This window comes from Thermochaetoides thermophila (assembly GCF_000221225.1).
Source record: "Thermochaetoides thermophila DSM 1495 unplaced genomic scaffold scf7180000011821, whole genome shotgun sequence".
Lineage (NCBI taxonomy): Eukaryota > Fungi > Ascomycota > Sordariomycetes > Sordariales > Chaetomiaceae > Thermochaetoides > Thermochaetoides thermophila.
Genome location: NW_006383037.1, coordinates 1709250 through 1729197, shown reverse-complemented (window position 1 = coordinate 1729197; position 19948 = coordinate 1709250). Strand labels below are relative to the sequence as shown.

The window sequence follows — 19948 nt, the reverse complement described above, 5'->3', positions numbered from 1 at the left end:
CATCCCCAACCCCTCAATCTCATCCCTCTCCTCCTCAACCGCACAACCAGCCTTGAGTTCACCTCCAACCAGAATCTCAGCCTTGACCTTCGGCTTCAAGTTCGAGTTGCCTCCCCCGATAGCCAACACCGCTTCCCAGATGCGGCCGAAAAAAACCCTTTAAACACCTAGTAACCGTATCCCCCATACCCCCCTGCCGCAGCCGCAGCCGCCCTCCTCGCACTCCTCCCCGTCCCAATATCAATCTGCCTTAGCTCCTCCTCCAGCGACATTAACTGCCCGTCCACGCCTCCCTCAACAAACCTCCTGCTCCGACTATGCAGCTGCAGCGCCCCACTCATAACAGGTTCCGAGCTCTCTCCTTCACTCTGCCCCGGCGCGGGGAGCGCCAGGGGTACCTTGGCGGGTAATGGGGGCGGGGCTGCACTACCCGCGCTGACTGGGCGACCGGGCGATGAAGAACCACGGTAACCTCCGGATCCGGTCGGAGAGTAGTTATCGTTGGTAGGGTAATCGAACGTGGAGGCGCGAGAAAGAGGTTGGCGGTTGTCTGGGAGCATGTTTTGCCCACGGGAGATGGTAGCCAGCGCCTGGCTGTGGTGATCCATTAGTTCGCGGCCACCGCTGTGCCTCCTAAAGGTTCCCGTGACGCTGTTGGTAAGACTCGCCGTGCTGGAAGAAGAGCCTGAGCCGTTGGCACCAAACATGACGGGAGCAGGCAAAGCGGAGGTCGATTGGCGGTAAATGGCCTTTTTCTGGAGTTTGTTGCGACCTGTTGAGGTTGGCGGGGTGGGAGCTTCTTTGACAGGGTCGCTGCCGAAGCCATTGGATGAGCTGGTGTTCGCAACAGGCATCATGCTCTGCGGTCTGCCGCCGACACGAATCAATCGCCTGCCCTCACTGCCACTCCCGCTATTTGACGCCTGACTCTGAACCTGAGGCTGCGGCTGCGGCCCAACTGGACTCTGTCTGCTCGGTGGCGGCGAAGGTTGCTTGGTCCCCTTCGGCTCCGGCTCCGGGGCCCAGCTCTCCATCGGCAGATGATCGGTAGGATCAACCCGCCGCCCATCGTGGGTAATAATCTTGCCCGTTTCCTCATCGTAATCGTGGCCGCCTCCAACGGGCTGATCCAGGAGCGCGGCAGTCGAGGCCTTTGGATTAAGAACATCGTACGAGTCGGGGCTGAAAGGCACGCTCGACATTTTGCGGTCTTCAGCTGTCGGCGGACGAGGGCTGACAGACTTGCGCTTGATAGTTTGCTGAGAGCGCGGGGTAGATCCAGGGGCAGGAGCAGGATTAGGACTTGGGTCGCGGCCCATCGGGGAATAAGCGCGGGATTTGATCACCACATTGACGCTGGATGTTGAGGGGCCGTTCTGGTATGTGACAGGGGCACGATTTTGCGGCGGCGGCGGCAGCGGCGGAGCAGCTCCGTAAGCAGCAGGCGAGCCACCATTCTCGTAGCCTCGCTCCATGGTCCTACCTCTGGGTGGCTCTGGGATTGGTTGTTGAGTGTACTGCCGTGTCTGTCTCCGATCTTGGTTCAAACGTTCCGAAATCTCTTGGGCAATGTTCGGGTCGATGCCAGGCACAAGGGACGGAGGAACGGGAGGAACCGAATGGCGTACTGGGCCCTCTGATTCGTTCCTGTACGTCAAGGCCTTGGGCATACCATAGGGTTGCTGCTGTGGCAGCATTGGCTCGGAATGCCTGCCATAGGGCTGCTGATATTCAGGCGGTTCCCTGCGCGGGACGTCATGGGCAGGCGGGGCTGGGTAACCGTTCGGAATCGAATGCCGTTGCGGCTCTGGCGGAGGGGGACCATAGCGCGGAGCATCCATACCGGCCATGCTGGCTCTTGGGCTGGGATTTGAGGGCGGAGGTACGTCGTAACCGGTGTTATAGTGAGGAGGAGGGGGCTGCGTTTGAGGATATGGTTGCTGTGGAACCCAGCGACCTGAACTTCTCGGATCGCCATGGTGCATAGGTTCCGGCACATCCTCAACAGGAGCTTGCATACCTCTATTTATGTCGTATGTCGTCGAGTCATAAGAGTAATGTCGGACAGGAGGGGGAGGTGGGGGAGGGTCGTTACGATATTGCGGCGCAGGAAGAGGAAGGCCTGGGTCTTGTGCCTTGTATGTCGGGCGACCAGGGTAGTCAGAAGACGATTGGCGATATGCGTCGTTTCTGATCGTATCACGCCGCATGTGCATAACTGGCGGGGGAACACCGTTCACATGGGGAGGATTCATCGCCGGCATGGTCCCGGCCCTGACTCTATGGACCGGAGGCGGTGGCGGCCGATCTTCCTCGTAGCCATTTACCCCGCTGGGCTGCGGGAAGTGCATATCACGGAGACTCGGCGCATACTGATCGTATGGGGGCTGGTAATGCTGAGGACTGTGAGCGTAACCTGGCTCTGAGTAATGGTCTCTGGGTCTTTCGGGCACATGATGATGCTGAGGGGGCGGGGGGACATCCCGACGAGGAGGCGGCACGGGATAACCGTTCGGGTCACGGCCATGATACTGGTGTTCTGGCGGTGTTGGTTGTTGAGGATATGGCTGCTGGGAATATTGCTGCTGCTGCTGCTGCTGCTGAGGGTATGGTTGCGGTTGATGATAGGGCTGTTGTTGTTGGTGGTGGTGGTGTGTTTGTGGCTGAGAATATGCTTGGACAGGGGCTGCCTGCGGAGCATTGGTATAGTTCGCCGGGACCAAAGGTGGTTGAGAGGCATTGGGACTTGGCTGAGGCCTTGGTGGCTGCGGTTCGACCTTGTCGGGGGACGCAGGCGCAGGAAGAGGAGCCCCAGGCTTCCCCGTGACTGGATCGGATGGCAGGGGACGACGTTTTGGGACGGTCCTGGGGTTGCCTATCGTGCTGCTCTCGCCCTCGGGACGGCTCGATGATTTCATCTTCGCGGGCTTCTCGGGCTTGGGACGACTGTCGTAGTATGTGATCTCCATGCGGATCTCGCCGGCGTATTTGCCCTTGTAGTTCAACTGAAACCACTGGTCGTTCTGACCGCCGCCAGGCAGGACAATGTCGCGCAGGTCGATCCAGCACTCGCCGATCAACTCGGTCTTTTTGTCATCGTTGAAGACGGACACCTTCAGTTGGAAGTAATCGGGAGAGTCGTGAACGGTGAAGCGCAGCTCTTGGTCCCTGGGGCGGTCAGCGTCAGCAAGTGTCAGAGTCGAGCGAACTTGAACAAAAATCGCCTACCATCTCGGCGTCTGTCCGCCACGAATATCTGTAGTCGTCTTCTTTGCCTCCTTGCCAAGGCGAGCAGCGCAGTAGGGATCCTGTTTGCCGATGGTCCTGCGGTTTGGCAGATTCTTGGCGCGGTCGACGACGACAACGAGCGTGCCGATTTCGGGGCCGTCGACGCTCATGTCAGAGAAGATGCCTGCTGTGTGCATCTTCGTGAGGAGGGGATTGACTTTGGCCTTGTTCGACATGGTCGAGGAGCCGACCGAGGAGCTCCTTAAAGCTTCAGCCAAAGCCTGGGTTGGTTACTGAAAGCCTCAAGCGAATGGAGGAACACGGTCACGACTGCGGTGACGGTGACGTTGGAGAGGCTGGTGCTTGGTGCTTCTGTGCCCCGCGCGGCAGCTGCTGTTGGGCCAACGAATGAACGGATGAAAAAGGAGACCCGACGCCAATCGATCGAAGGGACACGAACCACGCGATGACGACACCCTCGGAACGATACGAAGATTAGTCACTGAGCCATGGTCTTGTCGATGGATGTCTGTCTGGTGCGAGGTGTGTGCGGCGAGAGAGAATCAGCCAGAAGTCCCAGGGTTAGGGACGGTTATCAGCATACCATCAGCAAAAAGCACGGGAAAGCTGGAAGCGCCCGCCGCGCCTTGCAGTGTTGCAATGCCCGGACAACCAATCGAAAGCCAATCGACAGCCAATGGCTTCATGCCAATCGCGGACCAAACCCTTGCGGGTCTCGCGGGTGGGGCCGCTTTCTTGCATGGGGCTCGAGCTTGGCCTCGAAACGCCAGTGGCTGGCTCCAATCAATCCCTGCACTCGGCCCACGGCTGGGAGGGGATTCTCTGGAAAGCTAAGCTTGCGTCCTACGGTTAACGCTGGCTCACCGCGGTGGCTGGTGTCAGCTCTTTTGCGACAGGCCATCCACGAGAGCAGCATGTTGGATCCACGTTGGAGCTGTTCGAGAACTCCATCGCTCTCTCGAGTCTGGGAATCGTACAAGCCATTGGCCGTTTTCCGCGGGTACAGGAACCAGGTCGGTCTTGTGACAGCATCACATTGACTCCAATTAAGCCGACTATTTACTTCCAGGTTTTGTGTTGACTTCTGAAGCTCGCTGCTCAGCTTTATTCCAGCATAAACAAGAGGTTCGTCTCGACCAGCAATCCTGAAACACCCGGCCCGGCCTTTTCGCTCTGTGGATCTGTGGCACAGGCTCGTGATTAGTCTTTTCTTCTCCCTCCGCGGGTTTCGTACAGCCACGATCAACGGATCAGACGGATCCTACCGTCTCGAGGACAGCAAAATAACACCAGTGTACCGCAGAAAAACATCGGGTCGATCATACATTGACATGGCATTGATGTTCAGCACTCTCGAGCTTACTCAACTTGTTTCTATCTCTGTTATTGTCTCACTCTTCGGTACCCCTGCTCGTTGGCCATCCAACCAGGCCAAACAGCATGGGTTTTCTCCAAATTTCCCTTCGGACCATGTCGATCGGTAGCGGCGGAGCAAACGAGAAAAGCAGGGAGGCCCGGGATGTGACGAAAGCCAAGCCTTTTCAGACTCCACCGTTGAACAGGGCTTGGCGTGCCAAGCCTACTTGCCGCGCAAGACCTTGCGACGTCGGCGAGACTCGTGAAATGTGATTGTTGGTGAGGAGTAAGTATGATGACGATAGGGCAAAGCCACTGCTTCGCGATGGCGAGAATGTTAGGAAACTGATGAAAGCATATCTGGAGGTGACGCTATCGTCCTAATTTATAACTTATCTGCTGTTGAGTCGGGCGATGGCAAGAAGGCTTGGACATTGTGATCGACGCAATCTGTAATCCGACAACAGATCAAGGGTAAGTCTCGGAAGAACTGTGTAAACAGCGGCTCACGATCAATTACTTACGCTCATCATACCGCGAGCATGATCGAGTCAATAGGCAAACAAACTTCAAGAAACCCCAATAGATGGGTCTAGACCCTCTTCTCTTAAACCGCTCCCCCAGGTTTCTTATCGATAAGAAACCAATGCTGTGGAACCCACACCGTGACATCGGCCATGCATCTACGCAGCCTCACTCGTCCAGACCTCCAGCAGCCCGGACACGCCGGTGGACCAGATCGCAGCTGAACCCACATATTGGGCTCATCTTTAAGCCAATTCCATTTTCAAACTTAAAACAACACTCCCATTTTCTGACTTGCTTCACCGCCATTCATCGGACTTCAACCGCCAACAGCGCCCCAACTTGACTCGTGCCCGGCCATCCCGTCCGTCTCGGCTTCCAGCTCATCACTGGTTGCGCTCTCACCGATCCGATCACCGCCCGCTTTCCACACACCCACCGCCTTGTGTGATCCCGTCTGCACTCAGCCCCGACATTCGGGTTTAATCTATCCACACTCCCGTCCCGATTAACCGACCCGGTGGGCCTGCCGCCCGGCCGGCAAGTTGGAACTTACTTACAACCTTAAACCCTCCCCCAAACCATGTCCGATACCGCCAACCCCAACCCCAACCCTCCCCATCCCCCCATAATCAACTACATCCTCTCCTTCCTTCTCGTCGGCTTCGCCTGGGGGTTCACGACCCCCTTTATGCGAGCCGCAGCCCGAACTTACAAGCCCCTTCCGACGCCAGAGGACGAGGCCAGCAAGGGTTGGGTGAAAAGGAAGCTGGGCCAGGCGTGGCGGGCGATCGTAGGGTTGCTAAAGAACCCGCGATATGCGGTGCCGTTGGTGGTCAATCTGACGGGGAGCGTGTGGTTTTTTCTGTTGATTGGGAAGGCCGGTAGGTTTTGCTCTCTTTCTTTTTTTTATATGTATTACTTGTAGGTTTAGGCAACAGGTCATTAATGACTAAGATGGTCAGAATTGAGCCTGACGGTGCCGATTGTTAATACTCTGGCATTTTTGTTTACTGTGCTTGGGGAGTGGTATGTTGAGAGAAAAGTCATTAGCCGAGGTATGTCTGCTTGCTTAATATCGCTTTTGTCTAAAGTGATGCTGACATCCTGAGATACTCTTATCGGGATGCTATTGTCGGTTGCCGGGATCGCTTTGTGCGTTCATAGCAAGAACAGGGGCTGAAAGCATCGGGCTGAGTTCGTCAACTCAGTTCAGGGGATTTGTTTTTGCTGATTAGTCTCGACGCATGGAGCTCAAACCACGTTTGTATACTTATTTATGTTTTGGGATATCTTTGTATATTTTTTTCCTTGCGTAATCAGTTATTTATCCTGCGCCTGGCAGCTGAGCCAACAAAACCGTTCCTTATCCACAACACGGCCCTTCTGCTCCCTGCTGGCGCAATATCAACACCCAAGGGAAGCGTACCAGACGCTATCTCCTTGCCTCGACAACAACCTGCGTAAATAATCAAGAACCTGCAAAGCCATGCCTTTTGACCCAACTTCCCCTGTAACCCTGGGGTATCCAAGAATAGAAAAGGAATCTATCTCATCTCTGGTGCCGTTTCCCCTCAAACAATGCAAACAGAATACGACGAAAAAGAAATGAGAATGCAAGCGAAGAAGGTTTTGTTGATGATTAAAAGAAAGGAGGAGAAAATGAAGCGAAAGCAAAAGAACGAAAAGGGTTTGTGTTTGGTTTGTCGATTAAGGCGCAAGACCCGTCGCGTAAATCGTCGAATCATAAGGCCTATGGCGGCGGGCGTCATGTTGATGGCTTTATGATCAAGCTTTTGTCTCTTGTCGTAAAATTGATTGTTTTCTGGCGTCTGTCATCGGCTCTGTGTCTTCGAACGTCTCGCGTTTCGGACATCATCATCGAGTCATCATCATCTCGCCGTCGTAAGTTGTTGTTTCGGTGTCGTTATCATCTCTCATCCCAAATTCTATCACTTGATTACTGCGCGAGCAAGTGCATTCAAGCTGCTCCCTGCTTCCGCACGGCGATCCAGCACTGCACCTCGTACAGGTTGGGATCTGCGCCGGTCCAGCGGCCTGAGGCGATATCGGACACACGCAGCTGCTCGTAGACCGCTTCGTCTGTGATAAGAGCCAGGTCCTTTTTGCCTCACTGTCAGTTTATTCATCCCAATGTTTTTGTCTCGAGCGATGGAAAGTGTGGAGAGAGGGAAGACGTTAGTATGACGTACATTCCACAGCTGCTGATCCAGAGCCATCAACTGTGCTGCGTTCCCCGCGTGCGGCCTGCCACCCGCGAGGATCTGGTCGCGCATAGCAACCCAAGTCAAGGCCGCTTGCGTCCGATTGTAGATCTTTTGCGCCTCGTGCCTGCGAGCGAACGCGTCGAGAAGGACTCTATGAGTGAGGGGGAAAAAAAGTTTGTTGGTCAGCCCGCGCGGATCGTTCCCAAAACATCAGACGATTTTTGCTCTGCTTCGGAAAAAATTCCAGAAAGAGTCATGATGAACGACAAGATGGGAAAGTGAGTGACATACTGTTGAAGTTGGGCCTTGACTTGCTCATCAGGCCCGCCATGAGCCATCGGCACCGTGATGTCGGCCGCACAATCGAGAATGTGCTTTCCGTCCTCCAGGCACTGCCTAAGTTCCACCCAGCCGGCGGCGTAGTAATCGTCCGGATGGACCGGCCCCTTGGGCCCCTCAGTGATCCAGTACTGCAACGTGCGGAAGTCATTGAGTAGCTCAGCAACGCGAGCTGTACGCCGAGGGTTGACTGTGATCCTCTCCATGTTAGTGTCGCAAAAAAAAATCTCCGCGCTCCCAGCTAATCGTGCACACGATTTCTGTTTCATCTCGGCAGTGGCAACTAGTGCGGGACGGCCCCAAAATCGGGATCATCCGCTGCTCCATGTCGATGGATAGGGCTTGACAGGGCTGGGAAGAAGACTGTATGTGGCAAAGAGGGCTATGGGCCAAGGAAGGTGTGGGGGTTTGAGGTTGCAACGTACGGCCGTCCGACATGGTTGGGATGTCTTGTGTGTAGTTCGGGATAGTCGAGCTGAAAAAAAAAATACTAGGCCTTCGGGGGGAAGGAGCAATCAGGAAAATCCAAGTGGACCACAAGCTGTGATCCTCGATCACGACGAGCAAAGGTAGCTGAAAGAGAGTAGAGAGAGTTGCCACGGGCACGAAGAGAGTGTGTGATAGAAAGAACGAAGAGTGGTGGACTAGGCGGTCACCGAAAGACAGCAGAGCTGAGGAGAAGGGAGCGAATGTCGTCGACAGCTGGAGAACGGGGATGCCGAGAGAGTATCGTCGGCGACAGAGAGGAGAGATCTAACGGCTTTTGTAGATTATTGCCACAACCCTCAGCCGGGCATGGGCATAGGAAAAGGAGGGAAGAGATCTGTGAGGTCTCCAAAGACTTACTTTGTGCCCCTGACGATCGTGTACATGTTCGTGGCCTTGTTGGAAGAGGTCACTACCAAACGATGGGATGAGCTACCAGCTATGACCGGAGTCAACAATGGGGCCGTAAATGGCAGAGCCTGTAGTAGAACTGGCAAGCCACAACGGCTTTCTCTGTCCTGCTCGGAGGGCTGTGTGACTCCACTTCATGATATCTCTCAACGGTCTGAGCGGCCAGTCATGCTCACGAGCATGTTGTGTGCCATGTGTGCTGTGAGCGTAGTGCGTAGCTCGGCTGCATTAGGGGAGGGGTCAGCGGAGACAATCTTTCGCATCTTAACCCCTTGACCCCTTTCGTTCTCTCTCCCTCCCGTCGTCAGCCGGGCGCCACAAAGCTTCTCCCCAAGATCGATCTTGTCCACCCATCATCAGCAGCCAGCCTTGTGAGGCCTTCCCACCTGAAGACTTGCAGCGAGCTGTGATGCGATCAGCATCCAATAGGAAGCTGCCCATAACAAGGCGGCGGGGGAAAGAGCAAAAGACTTTTAGCGGGCTTTGGATCCATGACCCAACTGTCGTGTTCCGAACCTCGCGCCCCCCAAAGGTCATAGCCTAGCCAGACTGTGAGGTTACACGGCTAGGAGTCTAGCAGGTATTTTGCAGGAAGAGCTACCTTGTATGTACAGACAGGCATAGGGCTGCCACAACAAAAAGGGCGTCCACGCAAGGCCATTGGCGAGCCTCGAGGGAGTTGAGGACGGAACGTGCAGAAAGTGGGACTGCGGAATATAACAGGAGGGGCGTGCGAACGTGTTCTGTCCGAAGTTGCTGGACTCTGATGGAGTGAAAAGAGGCTTGGCTTCTTGGAGCACGCATGTACATACTTGTAGAGCCAGATAGTTTGCTGCCCGGCAGTTAGGACCGCACCGCATGGCTGGTGCTCCGAGGGGCCGCAGTCGCCGACGATGCAGTGGTTCCCAACTAGCCGGATGCCCGCTCTGTCCGCTTCGGGGTGGAGAACCACACGGTGAGGCTAGGGTCGGTAGCATCGCGTAGAGTCCCCTCGCCCCAGGCGGCCCTAAGAGCCTCCACGTGTGGCTTGCGGCCTGCATCAACATGCAGCAGCTCCCACGAAAACGGATAATTTGGCGAGCTTCAGCGCCGCCCTGGGAAAGCGCAACCGCCTGATTGAGAAACTCGTCCAAGATGATGCAGAACTCTTGGAGGCAGCCGTTGTGGCTAGAGTCCAATCGAGCACCGGCCCGCCACCTTCACGATTCATGATGCTTTGGTTGTTATTGTGTTGTCTTTGTCGACCCGTGCTGACTTGTCACCGGGTCCACCCGTGGTTCAACGCTTGGAATTGGCGCTCGAAGCACTGAAACGGCCTCCGCCGCTGGGCTCTTTACTTTGTAAAGTTTGTCATCAATATTCGAGACGCCATCGCGGGCTGTGTTGAGTAGGACTTGCACCCAAACCAGATGCGGCTTGATACCATAGCTCAGCGCTTTTTGCTGCAGCGCTATTTTCGGTGCGAGAATGAGCCCACTCCAATCCGATTGTCTAGCGGTGATATGGACATCGGCTGCCAAGTTTGTTCAAGAGGTTACACTTACATGTCAGCACCTCAGCTTCTAGGGTTCCGAAACATGCAGCCAGCCTCTGGAGGTGCCGTCCCACGCTCCGCGGCGGCCCAGCTCTCTTCCATCAAGCCCGTTCTTGACTGTTACTCGTCAGCGGCATCCTGTACTCCATCACTGATTCCACTGCGCCGGGTAAAGTGTGCATAGTGGCAAGTTTTGTGGCGTGCATCCCAGAACGACGGGCCCAAGATACCGGGACGGTCCCAAAGCTAGGGGCAGTGAGATCGTCAGGAAAGATTACCTCGGAGGGTTGCTTGGCAGCCAGCTAATGGCTGCTGAACGCCTTGTGGTTGTGAAATTCCTGGTGAGCTGCAGAAGTAGGAGGTAAGGGACTCATGTCAGCTCAGGAGATTTGTTGGGACGTAAAACTTGTTTGTTCAACGGCCGTTCACCATTGGGCATCACACAAGCACTCGGCGTATCCGATAGAGCTTTGGTGAGAATGCATCATCTCAATATCATTGGGAAGTCATCTGTGAACTTGGACAACTTCCCTGGCATGCTGCATCCATGATAGCACGGCCTGGAAAAGATAGTCCGAAGTGACACACATAGGATCGCGGTTTGTCAGGTTCAGGGATATCATCCTCACCAAGTGAGCCACAGCCTCAGAGGTACGGTACGCTCCTGATGCACAATCCCCGAGCTGGAGCTCAACAGCCGACGAAGAACAGCACTCATGTCAACCACCTAGCAGAGCAGAAGTGAGACATGTCAATCATCTTCACCGGCCATCTCGTCCTATTCTTCCCGCAACATCATCTCCTACCTTGCTACAACCATCTCTCAGTCCTTCTCCGCGATCGCCTGTAACCTCTCGTCGATCTCGTCCTCCGTCAACGTCCTAAACCCCCGATATGTCCCCGGCTTACCGTCCGGGCGCGGGCCACCAACGATGCCGATCTCGATTTCGGTCTTCTTGAAGTCCATGCTCAGTACGGTGCTCAGCGTAGTGATAGCAAGCTCGACCACCTCCTTCCAGTCGCCTGGCGCGTAGTCCTTGTTCTTTAGCTTCTTCTCAAGATGGTTGATAGCTTCTTGCTGCTTGGGACCAGCGGCTGTCCCCTTGTACCCGATGTAGTAACCGGCCGGGTCGCACTTGAAAAGCTGAGGGCCAAACTCCTCGTCCATGCCTATGAGCGTCGTCGCAATACCGTAGGGCCTCATGTACGCCTGCCAACAGTATTAGCGTGACAAGATTCCCGAGCGAACGACCATCGATCCAACATACCCGTTGTGTGTAAACCTGGCTGATGTTGGCCAGGCGCTTGGCCAGAGCATCGCATGGCATCTCATAACCATACTTGTACTTAAACTCTGCAGCTTCTGACTGAGCGCGTTGCGCCCACGCGCGCGCATCTGCAATGGAACCAGTTATGACGCAGCCGATCGAAGGCGAGATCTGAAAAATGTGGGTGACGGAGGAAGGGTCAATGAGTTTATCCTAGCTTGCTGTTAGTCCCAAGCCAAGAACCCTTAGGACCAACTGACTGCACATACGGGAACTTTCTTCTGCGACAGGACAACAGCGCAGTCCTTGCCCCGGACACCAATCGACATGATATTGGCGGCAGTGATAGCCTTGAAGGCATATTCTATAATGCGGAAGCGGGGTCAGCATCGCTCAGGGCCGCCGCTCACACTCGCACATTGCCCATCGCACATACCGACTTGGTACAACCGTCCCTGCTCCGAAAAAATGGTGATATGTCTGTCGTAGCCAGCGTTGCCTGTGTCGAGCCAACATGTTAGCGACCACTCCAGTGGAGCTCCAAGCTACCTTCAGCCAGCGAGGGGTCAAGAATCCCATACCCGCCATCTTGACAGACGATTAGGAAATTAGTCAAGGGTAAGTGTGGTTATTTGAAAACAGGACGGCTTATTGCACCAAAAACAACGGTCTTTTCCTGGGTTGGATGGGAGTCGTGTAATTGACGGCGGGCTGGCTTGGGTTCGCAGCGGACGGGAGCTGTGGCCTGTCCCGCAGTGATGATGGACGCGTTGCTACGGTTTGCCTGGAGCTGCCAGGCTGGGCTGGGCTGGCGGCACAGCTGCCGCCTCCGTGTCGGGCTAAAGTGGACCTTGGCGGGGTCCTCAAAATTCTTGCCTTACACTTCAGGCGACAAAGCTTTGGACAATTGCGGCAGCCTCAGGCATCAACCAGCGAAGACCCCCGTTTTCAGGACCAAAAGCCAAAGCCTGCCCCACTTCCCCACCTTGATCTCTTATCGGCACCAGACCCCTGCTCGAAGGCAGCGATAAGATGGGTGGACAGAAATTTGCTGCAGGACTATTGCTCACGGCTGCGCGACACTGCAAGAGACATGAGAGGACCCAATAAGCATAACTCCAGGGTTCCAATCTTGGGACACTGTCGACGGCTTGGGCTTAGGGGATCGCAGACTGCAGAATTGGCATCTAAAAATTTTTTTCTCGAGATTTTTGACAGAGATTCAAGCTTCTTTGTGGACAAATTCTCCAAGCTAGGGGGACCATCTGGGCATAGGGCTTGACTATCCAATCCATTTAGTTCCCAAGCATCAGGAACTTTTTCTCGGCTGCCATCCAAGCCTCTCTAGCTCCCCCAATTCCCGATCGGCACCTCAATTCCCTCTTCTCCCTTGCCGGTCGGCCGCCATGTCCTCCCACGTCCCGGCATGGAAGCGATTGGGCCTCAAGCTCAAGGGACCTGCAGCGGCCAACGCACCCACATTCACACCTACCACAGGTGTGTCCAGCGCTTCCACAAGCAGTCCCAATGCTGCCAGTCAGAGTTGTGCCACCGGAGGTCCAGCGAGCGCCAGCGCCCTGAAGAGAAAGCAGCCAACGCCAGCCTCGAGCACTGCCGCAGCACAAACCCCCAACAAGAGACCGCGGAAGGACGAGTTCACTTCAAAATCAGCGCTCGCAAACTCGGCAACACCATCCTCTGTCAAGAAAACCGTCACATTCGCTCCTGACACCTGGGACAGCGCGAAGCCCTCGAACCCACAAGCCAAAAAGGACAAAAAGAAGAAGAAGAAGAAGAAGAAGAAGAAGAAGCTCAAAAAGGCTTCCGAGCCGCCGAAGCCTGCAACCAATCTTGAGCCGTCGCTCAATTACCTCCGTACGTGGCACAATAACCGCGCAGCGTGGAAGTTCAACAAGAACCACCAGACCCTCCTGATCAAGTACGTCTTTGATGGCGACGACAAGATTCCTTCGTCCGACATCAGCATCTTCTACGCATACATCCGCGACCTGAAGGGCGGGTCACGCACACGGCTACGAGATACGGCCGCCGACATCAAGAAGAAAGATATGGAGGGCGGCGCAGGTGCGTTCCCCGCCTCGCTGGAGGATAAGGAAGGCAAACAACGGGAATACGAGGAGGCCCTCTCGCATTTCTTGAAGGATCTGGAGGAACAGCAGCAACAGACAAAGAAGAAGCATAATGGCAATGGCATCAACGCCAATGGCAAGCGACCTCTGGAGGAGGTAGAGTACGTCATCCGCACGGCGACGCCCGAGGTCAAGCAGCGGCTTGTCAAGCGCATCCGTGCCGAGATGATTTTGCAGGAGTTGTCGGATAGTGAGAGCACGACATCAGAAGCCAGTGTGGCTACAGTAACAACAACAGCGTCAGAGTCTACTGTGACCGCCGAGCCCAAGACCGAGGTTCATAAGAGTGTTGATGGCCCGCAAAAGCCTGCCAAGCGGCGCAGGTTAAGGAACATCCGTACTGAGGTGATCGATTCGGACAGCAGTTCGTCTGAGTCGGAGTCGTCCGACAGCGAGTCTTCGGAGAGCGACTCGAGTGACGAGTCAGAAGACGAGGATGTCGAGATGAAGATGAACGGGAGTGCGACCGAGTCATCGAGTTCGAGCAGCTCTTCGTCTGAATCCGAGTCGTCGTCAGAGAGTGAATCTGATTCTGAGTCAGAGTCAAGTTCATCAGAGTCCGATTCGGATGCAGCAGCGGACAATGTGGCAGATGATTCAGAGTCGGAAGCAGAGAGCGAGTCTTCGGAGAGTAGTAGCAGTAGCAGTAGCAGTAGCAGTAGCAGTAGCAGTAGCAGCAGCAGCAGTAGCAATGACTCGGATTCCGACTAAGAGGTCATCTTAATGTCGGTCTATAGGACTCGGATCTAATCGAGAGAACTTTTGCTGTATGTAATGCCATGCAAACAGGATGGATACCAATGCATAGCCTGATGAATGTATACTCAATGATCTATAGTCTTCATTATGGAATGCCGCCAATGCTGAAAGTGCCTAGCCATCCATAACTGTACTGCCACCAGGTTGATAAGGTACCCAGTCTCTTACAGGTATACTAAGATATGTACCTAGGTATCTTGTGCTCCCAGAATTTAAACTCAAAAACAACAAAAACACCCCTGCAAACGCCATGCTGAGACATGCCAGCCCATACTCAATCGCGCATGAGAAAGTAAAATCAACCAAATGACAAATAGCCTCCCAAGCCGCCGTCTAGCCTGCCATTTTGTGGTCTCTTTTGAGTATACCGTCATGATCTCATCAACCAGGATATCCCAAGAGATACCAGAGAGAAACAACCCAATAAAGTCTCTTTACCCGGAAATAACTTCAGGAGCCTTTAACCTAGAAGCTTACCAACCTCTAAATACCCAACCGTCTCACCTCCTTCGAACACAGCCACCACGCCATCATCCCCATACTGAGATGCTGGACCCATGGCCGCTCTCAACCCCCTGATCCATGCCTTCGCGACATTGACGTCAGTCCCTGCTGCAACAGGAACCATCCTCTCCTTTGATATGGCCAGCCGGGAACGGATCTGTGGCAACGGGAGCGATAGCTCGGCCGTAGGGAGAGCCTTGATTCGGCAAGGGGAAATGATTTCTTTATCGTCAAGGGACAGCCAGCCCGAGGGACTGGCATAGGCGGCCCGGAGAATGTCCACGCCAGTCACGGAGTCGTCGTTTTCAGTGAAGAGAGGTATTTGCTCGGGAAAGACAGCCATGGAGAGGATCGTAGGCTGAGTAGACGAAGTCGGAGGCTTGGCCGTTATTGTTGGGGTAGTCACATCCTCTTCGCCGTCATCGTCCACAGCGCTGGCAACAGCGGTACTCGACTCCGTTAAGCTGGTCACACTCGTCGGCGTGCTTCGTCCATCCTCCTCATCCGACGAAGTCGAACCCAAAGACGACTCCGACTCCGACGACGGCGACGACGACAACGACAATTCTGTCTCCGAGACCCCCGCATCCCTGCAATCATCCTGCGGCTCTGACCGTGCTTGACTCTCCGCCAACGCCTTCCCGATCGCCCCGCCAGGATGATTCCTCCCAAACACCCCCGCCACACCACCCTCCTTATCCCCATGCACCTCATGCGAAACAACAATCGCCAACGCATCTCCCACGGCCAACGCAGCCGTCGTCGATGTCGTCGGCGCCGCAACCCCAAAACTAACCGTCTCCAGCTCATGTACGGGCGCCGGCAACAAAATGGTCTCCCCCTTCCTAGCCATCCTGTCCGCACTCTCCCGCAACAACTCCACCCCTTCAGGCTTCTGATGCCCCGTCAACAGCAACAAAGGTAACTCTTTAGCAAGATGCGGTAACAACGCCCTCAGCTCAGGCGTCTTCCCTGAGTACGTAATTAACAACAGCGCATCTTTCTCCCCTATAATCCCCAAATCCCCATGTAGCGCTTCTGTCGGATGCAAAAACACCGCGTGCAAAGCAAGACTGTTAAACGTTGCGACCAGCTTGCGCGCAATATGCCCCGACTTGCCTACCCCGATCACAACGACCTTCCCCCCTTGGTTTGCCGTGCGCACGAGCACGTCGACGGCCCGCGCAAATCGTTCACGAGTCGGCTTGTCCCCGGAGTAGATGGTTGCCAGGTTCTGCAGGGCAGCTGCCTCCGTGGCTAAGACGTGCACGCCCTTGGAGACGCGATCCTCGGCGGCAAGCTTCTCGTCGCAGGCGGCTGCTAACGAAGTTTGGTCGGCTAGTGTCAGGGAAGAGATGTTGACTGCGGGCACGACGGCGCCGGAGCAGTCGACGAGGTAATCTGGCTCGGCAGGAGTTATGGGGGATGGAGGGGAGGGAGGGGGGATGGAGGTGAAAGGGGGAGGGAGGTGTTGGCGAAGGAGGTAGACTTCGCTGTTTTGAACGGGGCCGTGGGCACGGGCGCGGGGGTGTTCGGGGGGGCTGTCTTGTTGTTTCATCTTTAATGATTGAACTTTTAGTTTGGTGAGTTCGTGTTTTCTTTCGAGGATGATGATTGTGTCGATCTCCCGTTGTCGATCCCGCCCTCCTTAGCTGCTGGTGTGTGTTTATCTTTTTCCTTGTTGGGTTGGTTCGACGATTTTGTATCAGGGGAAACGACCCGTCCAGAACCCGACTTTTAATGGCTTCTGGAACTCAGAGAGAAGAAACTGTTTTCTTTGTTCAACGGCCCGTTAGGTATGTATGCACCCCTGGTAAGACCGAGGCGGAGAACGGAAAGCTGCCGCGTTCGCCGTCCAGTGGAACCCAAACAAACTTGCAAGCAATCAAAAGCCCACCGATGGAAATATTCCACTCTGCGCAACTGAAAACCCAACGGGGGGGATTATTGATTTCGGTTTTCAACGGTGTTCCGCTCGGAAGTGCAGGTATCGTCGGGAATCGGGTGTTATCGGCAAGGATGGACCCAGGTTTGTTTTAAGTGCGTTTGATGAGGGAGAAAGTTTCCAGAACACTGGATCGGGTCCCCGGATTGGCTTGAGTGTAAGTTTTTGCGAAGATTTTGCCACGGATGACGAAAGGTGGAGTGAAATTCGGATCTCGACCTGGGTGAAGGAGAACTGAGCTTTAAGGTGAGCTCTGGGTGTCGCTGATGCTACAGAGGGTTAAATATAGGTAGCAAGCCAGTCAGGGTTCTTCTTATACCAACAGGTGCAGAGGCGAAGGAGGTATGATGTATACTTCTCAGATGTGCCGATGTAAAAAAAAAAAATAAAATAAAATAAAAGGAAAGGAAAGGAGGTGATCGAGGCTGACTAGAATCGGAGTCGAAGTCTAAACTCACTCGACTTCAGATGCAAATGCTAGGGCCTGGATCAGGAATCACAAGTAAGAGCGACAAATGGAAACTGAAAACAAGTCCACAGACAGCATCGAATCCTTTTATTAATAAGAACCGCAGCAGCAGCTCCGTCATTCCGACCGGCCGAGAAGCTCCTCCTCTATTCGACTCGTGCTCCTAGTCTCCTCATCAGGGGACTTTTAAAAACGTAGCAAGCAGCAAGCCGCCATGTCTCGGCCGCCATGTCCTGCTTAGCCGGGCGCGGGGCGACTGCACTCCTCTATCTCTCCTCGGCATGGAGGAGCCCACTCTCTCTTCAGTTAGAAGTCGAAATCAGAATCGTAAACTCACAGAGCTCTGCAACGTCTCCGCCCTTCATGCCCATCGCTTGCAACGTGAGAGCCAAAGCTCCATTTTTCCTGTCAAATCACGGCCTCTGATTGGCATGTGAGTATGTGTGTTTCATGGGCGTCATTTATCCCAAGTCTGAAGTGCGCGGGCAAACACAGAGATCGGGGCGGATTTATCGGACTTGAGTCCTCTTCCGGGGAGAAGATACGGTATGTGGATTGGGGATATGGGATCGTGAATGGATGGACGGAAGGCAGGACACCAAAAAGATTTCCATGAAGGCTGGAATTTGGGGTCACAGATCATGAATCAAATGCAAGCTCCATACACAATTCGTACGCTCTATCTACACTGGGAAGTAAATTCCCTAGCTCTGCATGCCCGTTGTTTGGCCGCAATTTGATCGACGTGCCCTCCGTGGGTGCGATACGATGCGATGCCACGGCGGTGGTGGGGTTGCCGGGATGTCTGTGGCGACTCACAGTCCGCCGTTTCGTGACCCCGCAGACAAGACGCGCAGATAGCGGGACTGACGGGAGCGCTGCAGATGTGTGCGAGACACCCCGGAACTTGCGCAAGCTTGCGTGATTGCCCTTGCAGAGAGAAATCACAAAGAAGCTGGGCAACAGAAAGATGGACGTATGGAACTTGTCAGATTTTGGATTATGAGATGGTTTTTTTCATGTGGCTAAGGTGATGGCTTGATGTTGGTTAGATCTGGCAAATCGACCAGATCGTTGTGGTGCTGATGTCATCAGCTGTCTGCTGAAACTATCAACAGGGCAACTTCCACAAATTCAACCTCGAGGCAAATTCTCTGGCACAAATTCCCTTATGTCGAACTTTTTTTGGAACACATGTGATTCACGTTTCACTTGCAGTGACAGTGGGATTTTGCAGTCGAAGCTTGCTACACAATAGACAGAGCACACTCCCCACTCAAGCTCTTCTTCTCCGTGGCCCGACAGCCAGCCAAGCACACAGCGAAAAAGAATCCTCGTGAGAGGAGGTGGACATCAAAAATTATGACCGGGACGGCCCCGAAGGACAATCCAAGACGACCGGCTCCACGATGTGCAATGCAGGCCTATCGCCCTGGCACCCCTGCTTCTTGATCCAGGTGTGCCCAATCAAGGTAAGTATGAGGAAAAAAAGGAAAAGAACAGAGTAAGAATCGGGAAGGGTCTGGGAAATATTTATACTTGAGGGTCAGGGTCTGTGCACGTCAGCAGTCTGCAAATCCGTGCACGTGACTTAGCGGTTGTGCACGGTCCATCCGCTCCTCTAGCGTGAGACCTGGGATGGGTTGGGGTTTTGGTGCTTGTGTAGCACGTGACTGTTGTTGCTACCCTGATCAGAATCCGTATCTTATCGCGCTGCCCCTCCATCACAGCTTCAAGTGGGGAGGTTTCAGTTCTCAGGGTCCTCAGATCTGAGATCTCAGTTGCGAACTGTCCCAGAAACTTTCATTCTCATTTTATTATATTCAATCTTTCTTTGCTCAAGATATAATCACTCTCTCCTCCGAAATGCCGGAAAAGATCTCTGTGCTGTTTGTCTGCCTTGGCAACATCTGCCGCTCCACCATGTCTGAGGGTGTCTTTCAGTCCATCGCGAGGAAACCGCCATATAAGGACCTCATCGGCGAGATTGACTCTTGCGGGACAGGCATGCACCAAACATTGCCACCTCTTCAAAACAGAAGCTAACTGCTCTCAGCTGGCTACCACACCGGCGAGGACCCCGACAGCCGGACCATGTCCACTCTCCATGACCATGGCATCACTGATTACCAGCACTCTGCCCGCCAGGTATGTCCCCGCTCTACTAACCTTCATGGACACCATATCTAACATGGCCAGGTCACCTACAACGACTTCGACCGTTTCGACTACATCTTCGCCATGGACCGCTCCAACCTGGAGGACCTGCTGGACATGAAGCGACGCCGCAAGCCCAACAGCAAGGCCAAGGTCATGCTGTTCGGCGAGTACTCTGGCACCGGCAAGGCTGAGGTCATCCAGGACCCATACTACGGCGGCAGGTCTGGATTCGAGAAGGCGTATGAGCAGGCTGTTCGGTTTTCCATCAACTTTTTGAAGGATGTGTTCCCTGATGTGACGCCGCCTAGCCAGCTTTGAGGGGTGTCTGCTAGGAGGCTTTGTTGATATAAGAGAAGTTAGCGTTTCATTTTGGAGGATAGATTAAGATACCACGGTACAGTGCAATGGATCTTTTGCCATGATGAGAAGCCTGGTGTTGCCGTAGCCAAAGCATGTGATGGCTGAATGGAGCGGCTGCAATACGGCAATGTGCCGCATGGCTATGCTAGCGTCGCGGTTGCATTAGTTGCCGCCGAAATGTGCTACGCCGTCCTCTTCTAACTAT

At 54.4% G+C, this 19948-nt stretch overlaps 7 protein-coding genes across 7 annotated transcripts; 3 read left to right on the top strand and 4 right to left on the bottom strand.

Annotated features, from left to right (window-relative positions):
- Window positions 1-167: 167 nt before the first annotated feature.
- Window positions 168-3464, bottom strand: CTHT_0063950 (uncharacterized protein; the record flags this gene model as incomplete). Its single annotated transcript, XM_006696638.1, has 2 exons — window positions 168-3168; window positions 3229-3464. The coding sequence occupies 2 exons, from the start codon at window positions 3462-3464 to the stop codon at window positions 168-170; spliced, it is 3237 nt and encodes a 1078-aa protein (XP_006696701.1).
- Window positions 3465-5713: 2249 nt separating this feature from the next.
- CTHT_0063940 (uncharacterized protein) lies at window positions 5714-6123 on the top strand (the record flags this gene model as incomplete). Its single annotated transcript, XM_006696637.1, has 2 exons — window positions 5714-6018; window positions 6096-6123. 2 exons carry the CDS (start codon window positions 5714-5716, stop codon window positions 6121-6123), a joined length of 333 nt encoding a protein of 110 aa, XP_006696700.1.
- Window positions 6124-7111: 988 nt separating this feature from the next.
- On the bottom strand, window positions 7112-7903 carry CTHT_0063930 (uncharacterized protein; the record flags this gene model as incomplete). Its single annotated transcript, XM_006696636.1, has 3 exons — window positions 7112-7252; window positions 7344-7482; window positions 7650-7903. The coding sequence occupies 3 exons, from the start codon at window positions 7901-7903 to the stop codon at window positions 7112-7114; spliced, it is 534 nt and encodes a 177-aa protein (XP_006696699.1).
- Window positions 7904-10951: 3048 nt separating this feature from the next.
- On the bottom strand, window positions 10952-11984 carry CTHT_0063920 (uncharacterized protein; the record flags this gene model as incomplete). Its single annotated transcript, XM_006696635.1, has 5 exons — window positions 10952-11338; window positions 11397-11609; window positions 11666-11760; window positions 11833-11895; window positions 11978-11984. 5 exons carry the CDS (start codon window positions 11982-11984, stop codon window positions 10952-10954), a joined length of 765 nt encoding a protein of 254 aa, XP_006696698.1.
- An 818-nt stretch (window positions 11985-12802) lies between these two features.
- CTHT_0063910 (uncharacterized protein) lies at window positions 12803-14257 on the top strand (the record flags this gene model as incomplete). The annotated part of the gene is made up of 1 exon (XM_006696634.1): window positions 12803-14257. One exon carries the CDS (start codon window positions 12803-12805, stop codon window positions 14255-14257), a length of 1455 nt encoding a protein of 484 aa, XP_006696697.1.
- A 508-nt stretch (window positions 14258-14765) lies between these two features.
- CTHT_0063900 (putative sugar binding protein) lies at window positions 14766-16367 on the bottom strand (the record flags this gene model as incomplete). Its single annotated transcript, XM_006696633.1, has 1 exon — window positions 14766-16367. The coding sequence occupies one exon, from the start codon at window positions 16365-16367 to the stop codon at window positions 14766-14768; it is 1602 nt and encodes a 533-aa protein (XP_006696696.1).
- A 2722-nt stretch (window positions 16368-19089) lies between these two features.
- Window positions 19090-19701, top strand: CTHT_0063890 (low molecular weight phosphotyrosine protein phosphatase-like protein; the record flags this gene model as incomplete). Its single annotated transcript, XM_006696632.1, has 3 exons — window positions 19090-19156; window positions 19280-19371; window positions 19423-19701. 3 exons carry the CDS (start codon window positions 19090-19092, stop codon window positions 19699-19701), a joined length of 438 nt encoding a protein of 145 aa, XP_006696695.1.
- Between the last annotated feature and the right edge of the window lie 247 nt (window positions 19702-19948).